The sequence below is a fragment of the Crocuta crocuta genome, unplaced genomic scaffold (genome assembly GCF_008692635.1).
Source record: "Crocuta crocuta isolate KB4526 unplaced genomic scaffold, BGI_CrCroc_1.0 scaffold139, whole genome shotgun sequence".
NCBI classification, from domain to species: Eukaryota; Metazoa; Chordata; class Mammalia; order Carnivora; family Hyaenidae; genus Crocuta; species Crocuta crocuta.
In genome coordinates, this window is record NW_027533258.1 from 10,642,113 (window position 1) to 10,654,165 (window position 12,053).

General features: G+C 54.6%; 1 protein-coding gene across 1 annotated transcript; it reads left to right on the top strand.

The window, feature by feature from the left end:
- The first annotated feature begins 1,747 nt into the window (after positions 1 to 1,747).
- GP1BA (glycoprotein Ib platelet subunit alpha) lies at positions 1,748 to 7,212 on the top strand. The gene is made up of 3 exons (XM_077746769.1): positions 1,748 to 1,791; positions 6,102 to 6,835; positions 7,088 to 7,212. Exons 1-3 carry the CDS (start codon positions 1,748 to 1,750, stop codon positions 7,210 to 7,212), a joined length of 903 nt encoding a protein of 300 aa, XP_077602895.1.
- The last annotated feature ends 4,841 nt before the right edge of the window (positions 7,213 to 12,053 follow it).

Genomic DNA, 12,053 nt, shown 5'->3' on the forward strand with positions numbered 1-12,053 from the left:
AGCGGAATGAACAGAAATCACCAAAAAAAACAGTTTTTCAATAATCGATCCAGACAAGAGTCACCAACGGGCGCTGCACTTCGTAGGCCAAGGTTGAATTAGGGACAGGATATTTACACAGTGTCAGAACGTGTCCCCACCAAAGTGCTTCTTAGTGAGAAAAGAAGAAACAGGATCTTGACGGTGGAAAAGCACGGTGGATTCCACCTTGACCGAGTGGCAAAGTTAGCATCGCCCCGTAATAGGTCAAACTGATACAAAGTATTTCCTGCCCTGAGGCCCCGAGAAAGCCACATCACTTATGTCACAGCCGTGCCAGCAAAACACAGGGCAGATCCAACCATGAGAAACATCAGATGAGTTGAGGGAAGTTCTACACACTCGAGGGACATTCTGTGTAACTACTGCACTGTAGTTTTCAAAACTGTCAAAGCCATGAAGAATCAAGACCGTTTAAGGGAACTACAGGAAACGAAAGAGCTCTGGTCCTGGACAGGCTCCTAGATTTGGGGGTGCGGGTATGGGAAGCTCTAAAGGACGTTTTTTGGACAACTGGCAACATGGGAATAAGAAATGTACATGAGATCATACGATTGCATCAGTATTGAGTTTGCTGAAAGTATAACTATGCTGCAGTTCTGTGAGAAACTGTGTGTTTTTAGGCAACACATACTGAAATTTGGTGCTGACGTGTCCCAGTTAGTCTCAGAGAAGCTGAGGAAAAACCCTTGAGAAACCAGAATAAAGCCAATGAGATGAAATGTTAACGAATGGAGAGTCTGGGCCAAGTGCGTGCGTAGGATTAACCCTCATCCGGTACGTTTAACGCCAAGGGCGAGAAATTGAGAAGTTTGCAACAAAATGGCAGCGATATCCACCAGAGAGATTTCTGCTTCCGGGAAGATGGAATGGAAGTGCGCTTCCCTGTTTCGCCCATTAAATCCAACCAAATCCGGAACATTCTATACACACACAAGACGTGAAGGAATTTGCAACCTGGAAACACCGAGGGACACACACACACACACACACACCAGTAATAATAACAATAATAATAATAATATACTTTTAAACATTTATTGCTGGTGGGATGAGCCCTTTGTGTTTTTGTTTTTTGTTTATAGTTTTTGAAAAAGCTTATGTATTTATTCCGAAAGAGAGAGAGACAGAGAGTGCCAGCAAGGGAGGGTCAGAGGGAGAGAGAGAGAGAGAGAGAGAATCCCAAGCAAGCTCTGCACTGCTAGCCCAGAGCCTGACGCAGGGCTTGAACTCATGAATGGTGAGATCATGACCTCAGCTGAGTCAGAGTCAGACACTTAACTAATGGACTGAGCCACCCAGGAGCCATCATCATCATAACAATAATAACTAAAAGAAAGCCCCCACAGAAGCCTGCTCTCTCCAGCCCGAGGGCCAGGAAAGGGGTAGACAAGGCAGAGCTTGGGAAATAGCCACTCAATTCCAGACATTCTACCACAGACAAACTGTGGCCACCCCCACACCGGCCAAGGCCAAAGGCTGAGCCTAGACTTCCACCCTCCCTGGGCTTGTCACGAGGCGCCCCAGCATCCCTGCCTGGGGGGGGGTTCTCTCTGGGAGGGCCAAGTAGGGGAGCCTGGAACTCCATCCCAGACTGGCCGTCCTGAGCCACCCTTCCCGTCCCCACTGCGATGGCATCGGGGGGCCTAGGGGGGTCGGGAGGGTCACTCATTTCTGCAGTCGGGCAGTCATCCTCACCCAGGCGGCCATGGGGAACCTCTGGGGAGCTGGAACCCCCACACTCACCCCGAGGTAAGAAGCACCCCTGCATCCCCATCAGATGTCAATGGTAGCTGAGGGGAAACTTGAACTTCTACTGCCATCCGCCATCCGGCAGTGAGGAGGCAGCGCCTCCCCTTTCCTCGCCAGAGTGGTGCCAGAAAAAGGCAGCGAAAAGAGAAGGTTTAATGAAGACCTAGAGTCTCATAAAGTAATTAAAAAAATGAAAATATTAACACAAAAATGACAGTATTTCCATTAAAACAAATCATCTTACCAAGAACTGCAAAGCCCTCGAATGAATGAAAAAGGCCATTGGTAGCTGCTGACTCCCAACGGACGGAGGTGGTAGGGTTTTCTGGGAAATATTTTATCTTTTAATGTTTATTTATTTTTGACAGAGAGACAGAGCATGAGTGGGGGGAGGGTGCAGAGAGAGAAGGAGACACAGACTGCGAGGCAGCTCCAGGCTCCGAGCTGTCAGCACGGAGCCCGACGCGGGGCTCGAACCCACGGACCGTGAGATCATGACCTGGGCCAAAGTCGGACGCTTAACCGACTGAGCCCCCCAGGCGCCCCAACCTGGAAAATATTTTAAAGCAGCCACGATAGGGGCGCCTGGGGGGCCCAGTCGGTTAAGCGTCCGACTTTGGCCCAGGTCATGATCTCACGGTCCGTGGGTTCGAGCCCCGCGTCGGGCTCCGTGCTGACAGCTCGGAGCCTGGAGCTGCCTCGCAGTCTGTGTCTCCTTCTCTCTGCTCCTCCCCCACACACTCAATCTCTCTCAAAAATCAAGATTAAAACATTACAAATTAAAATGCAGCAGCCACGATAAAAAGGCTTTAACAAGACATTATGGATGCACCTGAAACAGATCAAACTGAACTTCAGCAAAGGCACAGAGGATCTGAAGACCCGAAGAGACTGCAGAGCCGGAAAATATAACAGCTGAAATTGAAGCTCGGGGCGTGGGCCCCCCCACACAATGGGGACGGAGAAAAGACCCCGTGAAGTGAAGTGGAAGATACAACCATAGAAACTACGCATTCCGAACAGAGAGAAAACAGACTTAAGAAAACAGAACTCGCCGGCAGCCCCAGGACTCTAACAACACATCCTATGTTGTGTCCTCGGGGACCCGGAAACAGGAGAAAGGGGGCGAGGCTGGAAAATGTCCTCAAATAATGGCTCCCGAACCCCAATCTGGCAAGAAACGTAGACTCACACGTGCAAGACGCCAGGCCAACCCCAAAGAGGACAAGCCCGAAGAATAACCCAGAGACCAAGTCCCGCAAATCAACCTGAACCTCCCTACGACCCGGAAGTCGCACTCCGGGGCATCCTCCCAGGAAAAGGAAGACTTGATGTTCGCACAAAACTCTGTCCGTGACTATGCATGGCAGACTTGTCTGTACCGGCCAGCAGTTGGAATCAGCCCATGGGCCTTCCGTGGGAAAGGCTGTGCCGCGGTATGTCCACGCGGTGGGACACGACCCGCCAGCACACGCTACAACCCGCGGCTGTCCGGGGCAGAGAGCCGAGCAGACGGAGCCAACCCCCAAAGATCGTATTCCATGTGATCCCATTTATATAACGTTCTCTCTTTTTTTTTATGTTTTATTTTTGAGAGACAGACAGACAGAATGCGAGCAGGGGAGGGGCAGAGACAGAGGGAGACACAGAATCGGAAACTGGCTCCAGGCTCCGCGCTGTCAGCACAGAGCCCCACATGGGACTCGAACTCAGGGACCGGGAATTCATGACCTGAGCCCAAGTTGGAAGCTCAAACGACTGTGCCACCCAGGCGCCCCTCTATAATGTTCTTAACACGACAGGTGACAGAAGTGAAGAGCAGAGCGGCTGCGGCCGGGGATAGGAAGGAGGCAGGTATGGGGAGACAGGAGCGTTGGGAGGGACCTTGACGGTACCTAGTTGCGACTTTTACACTGTAGCTTTGCAAGATGTCACATTCGGGGTCACTGGGTAAAGGGCACGTGGGGCCTCTGTCGACTTCTCACAGCTGCATGAGAATCTATAATGATCTCAAAAAAAGGTTCATTTTTAAAAATCCACCTGAAATTTAAAAAACCTCTTAGTAGGGGCGCCTGGGTGGCTCAGTCAGTTAAGCGTCCGAATCGGCTCAGGTCATGATCTCACGGTTCGAGCCCCGAGTAGGATCCCTGCACTTGAGATTCTCTCTTCTTCTCTCTCGCCGCCCCTCCCCCAGCACTCTCTCTCTCAAACCAACCAACCAAATAAACCTTAAAAAAAAAGAAAGATGGAAAATGCAACCTTTACCTCCTAAAGCTCATTATGTTGCAAGTAATTCCAATACCGGCTGGTGTTTTAAAAAATCAGGTTTCTGGCTCGCTGACCTTCACAATCGGTTCGATATAGCATTTCAGCGATGCCAGTGGTTTCTTCCCTTTTCTTTTTTAATCGTAGCTTCCTTGACATCAGCTGCATCCTAAGGCCTCATCCTTGTGATCATAAAACGGATTCAACAGCTCGTGCGGGGTTACGTATTTCCTGTCCACACCCAGAGGGAGTGTGCCATCTTCAGCCGGCCCACAGAAGCCTGGGGTTCCGTGACGGAAGGACCCCCTCGCATCTTCTTTCTGGCCCCGGACGAGTCTTGCTCTCACCATGGGAGGCTCTGCGCAGCTTCCCTCAGGATACTCATGTGGGCCCTGGTGACCGGCTGGGGCCACTTAACGTGGCTGGAATAGAATCATTCCCACCAAGAACCCTAAGATGCAACAGAAGTAAGTCTTCAAAAGAAAAAAAAGAGAAGTTGAGTGGATCTTGAATAGACCTCCTGCACGAAACTCTTTAAAGACGAAGCCACCGACTGGGTGGCTCGGTCGGCTAAGCGTCTGACTTCGGCTCAGGTCATGATCTCACGGTTCGCGGGTTCGAGCCCCGCGTCGGGCTCTGTGCTGACAGCCAGCTCAGCGCCTGGAGCCTGCTTCGGATTCTGTGTCTCCATCTCTCTCTGACCCTCCCCTGCTCATGCTGTCTCTCTCTCTCAGAAATAAATAAAAACATTTTTAAAAAAGTTTAAAAACGAAGCGCAGCTACGGCAATCAGAAAGAATGAAATCCTGCCATTTGCAGCTACAGGGATGGAGCAGGAGGGAGTTATGCTGAGTGAAGTTAGTCCATCAGAGAAAAACAAGTATCACAGGACTTCACTCCTATGAGGACTTTAAGATACAAAAGAGCTGAACATAAGGGAAGGGAAGCAAACGTAATATAAAAACAGGGATGGGGACAAACTATAAGAGACTGTTAAATACGGAGAAAAACCAGAGGGCGGCGGGAGGGGGATGGGCTGAGTGGGTGAGGGGCAGTAAGGCATCTGCTCCCCAAACCACTCTTGCACCATATGCTAACTAACCTGGATGTAGATTGAAAAAAATAAATAAATTACGAAGATGTATACATCAAGGAAAGAAAGACAAAAGGAAGGAAGGAAGGAAGGAAAGGAAGGGAAGGAAGGAAGGAAGGAAGGAAGGAAGGAAGGAAGGAAGGAAGGAAGGAAAAGGAAAAGGAAAGCAAAGCAGCTAGAGCACCGACTTGGAGCCCCTGGATGAGGTCACGTCTGCCTAATGTAACGCAACAGAGCCTTCCTGGAAAGTGCAGGGCTCACCGGCTACACGTGGACAGGGAACCCCGGCTGCTCAGGATTGGGGGGCCCAGGGGGCCTCCGTGGGGGGCTACAGCGTCACCCGGGGACTTCCTTGTAACAAATGCACTTCAGGTCCCTTTTCCCGTGTGCGTCACCCCACTTGCCATTTGAAATCCCAGAAGGAGGACCGTTGTCCACGATTCGGTTACACCCCTGGGTGAGACACGTGGTGACAGGAAGGGCCTGGCGGAAGGAACTTCCAAAGACATCAGGGTGGCCAGCGTGAGGGGACGGGGTGCCTGTTCTACACTCCCGCCGAGTCTACACTCGTCTGAGGACATGAGATCTCCCAAAAGGAAACTGTGGCCTCTTATCCAAGACGAACGGATGCTGGAGAAAAACAATTCACCTTGGCTACGACATAAGACAGGTTAGGGGCGCCTGGGGGGCTCAGTTGGTTAAGTGTCCGACTTCGGCTCAGGTCATGATCTCGGGGTTCACGAGTTCAAGCCCCGTGTAGGGCTCTGTGCTGACAGCTCGGAGCCTGGAGCTGCTTCGGGTTCTGGGTCTCCCTCTCTCTGTGCCCCTCCCCACTTGCATTTTGTCTCTCAGAAATTGATAAACATTGAAAAAAGAAAAGAGGGCCAAAGGCCAAACTCCGGGGGTGAAGTTCTCACAAAGGGCCGAAGAGGAATCTACAAAGACTGAGAAAGGCCNGTGTGGAAGGAGGTTCTGGATGTCAAGGCCATGGCTCCCAACGTGGGAAGCGTGCGATGCGTCAACCTGGACAACACGCCCGTCTACGCCTTCAAGGGGAAGGGCTGCACCCCCCTTAGGGACACAGACCCAGACTATGACGACTATGAGGAAGAGGAGGTGACTTCCCCCAGCGTTAGGCCCGCGATCCCCCACGTGTCCCGCGGNCACATTCACCACCACGCCAACCTCCCCAGAGCTCCCCACATTCCCCACTACAATACGCACCACACCCCCCAACACAACCTCTACCATCCCCACCACCCTGGAACCCACCACGCCACCCCCAGCTCTGAACTAACCACATTCTTCACCCCCAAGCCCACCTCATTCCTTACCAGCTCAGGACACACCGCAACCACCCTCTCTGAATCCCCCCACCTCCCTGAGGTCCACGGGGTGCCTCAAGGGAACGCAGACAGCCCCAGACGGGACGCCTCACTCCACCCTGACTCCTGCTGCCTCCTCCCCCTGGGCTTCTATGTCTTGGGTCTCCTCTGGCTTCTGTGTGCCTCCGTGGTCCTGATCCTGCTACTGACCCGGGCCCCGCGTGCGAGGCCACAGGCCCTGGCCGCAGCCACGCATGCCACGCATCTGGAGCTGCAGAGGGGAAAGCAGGTGACCGTACACCGGGCCTGGCTCCTCCTCCTCGGGGGCGCACTGCCCACCTTCCGCTCCAGTCTCTTCCTGTCGGGCTCTAGCTGGGGGGTGGGGGGTGCTTAATTACTTTTTTTTATCCGAAGCCTCTTCTCCACACCTCGGGCACAACCACAGCAAAGCAGCGGGGGTGGGGAGATGCGACAGCTGGGTGCGCCACAGAACAGGGCTCCCCTGCCGCGGTGCGGGGAGGGTTCCAGACCCCTAGGTCATCGCCGTCACCTTGGGGAAGCTTTAGGAAAAAGCAAACGCAACAATCAGCATTCTCACATGTGCACTGAGACCNGGGTGCGGGCAAACGGCCACGTGGGGCCTCTCGTGGCGGGACGGCGGCCCTCGGCCCTGAGTGAGGGTCGTGGCCAGGACCTGCTGGGCACCGTGGGCATTAGGTACTCTGGCCACAGCCTCTGAGGCTGGGTGGTGTGGGGCCTTGAGAGGCTGTGATGGCTTTCCTGTCGGGCTCTAGCTGGGGGGTGGGGGGTGCTTAATTACTTTTCTTTTATCCGAAGCCTCTTCTCCACACCTCGGGCACAACCACAGCAAAGCAGTGGGGGTGGTGAGACGCGACAGCTGGGTGCGCCACAGAACAGGGCTCCCCTGCCGCGGTGCGGGGAGGGTCCCAGACCCCTAGGTCATCGCCGTCACCTTGGGGAAGCTTTAGGAAAAAGCAAACGCAACAATCAGCATTCTCACATGTGCACTGAGACCTGGAAAGAGATGGATCAAGATAAGAGCTCTGTGGCCCCTGGGGGCTCAAGTGGTTAAGGCTCAGGTCAGGATCTCACGGTTTGTGGGTTTGAGCCCCGCGTCGGGCTCTGTGGTGACAGCTGGGAGCCTGGAGCTGCTTGGGATTCTGTGTCTCCCTCTCTCTCTGCACCTGCCCCGCTCACGCGGTCTCTCAAATCAATAAATGTTATAATACATTTTTTAAAAATCTATGGGTCACTTCTATTTTCTAACGTAGATGTGAAAGTTAGCATTTTAATTATTTTATAAAGAGTCTCCATGCCCAGTGCGGGGTCCAATGCAGGTCCTGACCTCAGAACCCTGAACTTGAGACGGGACTGCTATCAAGAGACACCCTTGACCAATAGAGCCCTACCCAGGCATCCCTGGATGTAAAAATTCTAAATAAAATGTGACCAAGCCAACCAAGAATTATATTAAAAGAGTAGAGGGCCCTGGGTGGCTCAGTTGGTTAAGCATCCAACTTTGGCTCAGGTCATGATCTTGCGGTTTGTGGGTTCGAGCCCCACGTCAGGATCTCTGCTGACGGCTAGCTCAGAGCCTGGAGCCTGTTTTGGTTTCTGTGTCTCCTCTCTCTGACCCTCCCCTGCTCACGCTCCCTATTTCTCTCAGAAGTAAAGCATTAAAAACAAAAACAAACACCAAGCATTCAAAGATGCAAGATTGGGGGTGGTGGAATCAGAACATTAACATGTGAAAAGAAAAACACTGGATCATTTCAGTAAGTGGCAAAGCACACGAACCCCCTTTTTTCTATGGCTGCAAAAACCTTCAATCCAGGAATTTTTGGAGAAGCCGACTCGGCCTGTTACAGAAGCTGAACAATGCCTGACATGCTTTCCCAGACTCCCTTGCGGCTGGGTCGCAGGCCTCGGCCCAGTCCCCCTGACGCCCAGCCCGGCACCCCAAGCGGGTGCCACCAAGGAGCGGTGCGGGATTCCGGGGGCGGGGGCTGCGGTCACAGTGATGAGACCAGCAGCTGAGCGCTGGGGGCTCCAGGGACCGGTCGCCCTGCAGCAGCAGAGCAGCCAGGTCCCGCAGCCTGGGACTCTTCCAGGCCACAGTCCGGAAAGTCGCCAATGTGTTTTTTAACAAATTCCTTTTCGTTCTAAATTACCCAGAACATCTTCTGAGCTCACAACTAAAACCCCTGACGGGAATGAATGTAGCAAAACACAGCCGCCCCAGGGGCCCGACGGCACATCACCGTCTCTCTGTGACTCGCCACCTCATGTCCTGCTGCTGACCTCCTCACTTTCTCCGTGTTTTCAAGTGCTTTCGGCAGCAGGCTAACGAGATAAACAGCAAGTCCAGAGACTAACTGCATCCGGCTCAAGTGTCACCAGGGCTGAGCAGACAGGAGCAGGCTATGATGTCCTCCTGTGGCTTCACTATGTCCCTCGTGGGGTCAGTAGGCGGGACATTTTAATCCCTAGAAAAGGACCGGCAGACATGGCGGCTGACTTTCTCACAGGCAACGAACTTGGCCTTGGGAAACGTGTGCCGTGTTTCTGTTCTGTTTCAAGTCATCTCTGCACCCAGTGTGGGGTGTGAATACTCATGACCCTGAGGTCAAGAGTCACACGCTCCTGAACGGAGCCAGCCAGGTGCCCCAAGTCTTCGAAGTCTTAAAAGGCTTTCCAGAAGAAATTCCAGAAAAGTAAGGTTGGGCAGAAGGGGACAAGGGGTGAGAAGGAAGTCCGGGCACAAGAAAGTGCCTACAGTGACAGGTGGGTGACGGTTAGACCACGAAGGAGCCTGGGGCCACGCTGGGGATCTCAGACCTCCTCCTAGGAGCTAGAAGGAGCCACGGATGGGTTTTGAGCAGTGGAGGAACGTGAACAACACCTGCAGTCGTCAAAGACCCCTCCAGGGGGGCACGGGACAAGGAGAGGCCGGGTCAGGCCACCGCAGTGAGGGGTAGGAAATGGTACCTCGGACCAGCGATGGTGGCAGTGGGGATGGACAGAAGTGGATTTCAGAGAGACTGGGAGGCAAAATCAGCATGACTTGGGGACATGTTGGATGGGGGACGAGAGGGGAAGAGTTCGGATGACCATCAGGGATTGTTTGCATCAACTGAGTGGCTAAACGGGTGGATGACGGTACGACTCACCGGGTTGGGCAACAGGTGGATTAGCTTAGTATTGGACAGATCACTTTAACGGCCATCCAAGGAATCCAAGGGCAGCGGGACCTAGGGGTTCGGGTCTCAGGACAGAGTCTGGGCTAGAGAGAGGTTTGAGTCACCGGAGTGTAGGTGTGGTTGAAAAGAAAAAGAATGAGGGTGATCCCAGGTGTCTGTGCAGCACAGGAAAAGGAGGGGGATGTCCGGGGGGTTCTATTGGTTGAGCGTCCGACTTGGACTCAGGTCATGATCTCGGGGTTCACGAGTTCAAGCCCCGTGTCGGGCTCTGTGCTGACAGCTCGGAGCCTGGAGCCGCTTCGGGTTCTGGGTCTCCCTCTCTCTGTGCCCCTTCCCACTTGCATTTTGTCTCTCAGAAATTGATAAACATTGAAAAAAGAAAAGAGGGCCAAAGGCCAAACTCCGGGGGTGAAGTTCTCACAAAGGGCCGAAGAGGAATCTACAAAGACTGAGAAAGGCCAGCCAGACGAGAGTGTCACCGGCCCCGAGGAGGGAGAGCCCGTGGCTATGCGGGCTGCGGAAAACACCTAAGATCATAACGAAGAAGCGTCCCCTGGGTGTGGAGCGGTGGGGGGACTGGCGACCTTGGCCAAACTGAGCCAGCGGGTTGGGGCCAGAGCGGGGCGGAGTGGGGGGGGGACCTTGCCAGAGAGAGGGGGAAAGGCAGAGGGAGGAGAGGGTTAATATCGGCGACCATATAAAGGCACAGTAAGCGGAAGTGAACGGTGGCCGGAGGCTTAAAAACTGGGTGAGGCCAGTGGGTGAGGGGTCCAGTCCGCAGGACAGCGGGAGAACGGAGCCACAGGGAGGGCTGGGGGNTTGTGGAAGGAGGGCGTGGACGTCAAGGCCATGACTCCCAACGTGGGAAGCGTGCGATGCGTCAACCTGGACAACATGCCCGTCTACACCTTCAAGGGGAAGGGCTGCACCCCCATCGGGGACTCAGACTATGACGACTATGAGGAAGAGGAGGTGACTTCCCCCAGCGTTAGNAACGCACTGAGACCTGAAAAGAGACGGATCAAGATGAGAGCCCTGCGGCCCCTGGGGGCTCAAGTGGTTAAGGCTCAGGTCAGGATCTCACGGTTTGTGGGTTCGAGCCCCACGTCGGGCTCTGTGGTGACAGCTGGGAGCCTGGAACCTGCTTCAGATTCTGTGTCTCCCTCTCTCTCTGCCCCTCCCCTGCTTGCACTGTCTCTCAAAATATAAACACTAAAAACAAAACAATAAAAAGCCTGCCCTGATGGCCCCTGGGTAGCCTAAATATAGTAGTCTTATTTTATTTTCCTTGGCTTGGTATTTTCTAGCTTCCTACCATGGAAGTTGTGTAAGAAAAAAATATTTTACGAATAAAAGTTTGTTTCCTTTTGAAAGGAAAGGGTGCCTGGAGCACCTGCCGTTAGCACATCTGAGGCCACACCTGCCCCCACTCGTGGATCACTCACCCAAGAGCTCGGCACCCCCTCCCGCCTCCTCCAGGGGGGCGGCACCCCTCCACGCAGCCACACGTGTCCGCCCCTGGAGCAGCCCCCCCTGCCTGTAGCTTGCAGGCCCAGGCCCGAGGCCCGGAGGGGCGTGGCGTGCCCACCTTGGTGGGTTTTACCAGGTGGTCTCGGAGAAGCCAGGACACAGGAAAAGGAACCCACTTCCCTCGGCTCTGCCCCTTCCCACTGCACTGAGCGGAGCCCCTTCCCCAGAGGGCGCCACTCGAGAGCCCGCCGGCACTCCTGTCCTGCCGACCACACTCCCCCGGACAGATCAACCGCGAGCTTGGCTGGCCGTCAAGGGCTCCTACGCGCCGCCCCCGCTAACCTCTGACGACAGGCCCCTCGGCCCCCTGTGCTCTGGCTGCCGCCAACCTGCAGATCACCGCCTCCGAGCCTCTGCTCTCCTGCCGGCCAGGAGAGCTGCCCGTCCCGCCCGCGCACCACCAGCACCGGCCGTGCCAGGCCGGATGCCCCACGGTTCACAAGCTCTACCCCTTACCCTGCAACGGTCGGCTGCGCTCTTCCCTTTCCCGCGTGCCCTGGGCCCTCCTCCCCCCTGGACTCGGAACCTCGTAAGGACAAGGTCCAGGCTCCCGGTGTCTCAGAGCGGCCACCACGGCGCAAGCCAGCAGACGCCTGGCGAGGGTAAGAGGAGAGGCAGAGCTGGGAGGGCCCAAGCCAAGGAGTCAGTTCCCACCTGCTGCCTGCCCGTCCCCCGGCCTGGCTCAGGAGCCTTCGGGGCCTCAGGCTGCCCAGCGCTCCTTCCACTTGACCTTCCCGTGCCCTTTAATGCCCCAGGATACTCTTTAGGCTCCTGGAGGCAGGGCCTGGGCGTCTTTCTTCTAAAGAAACAGGGAAAGGCAGTCACCCTC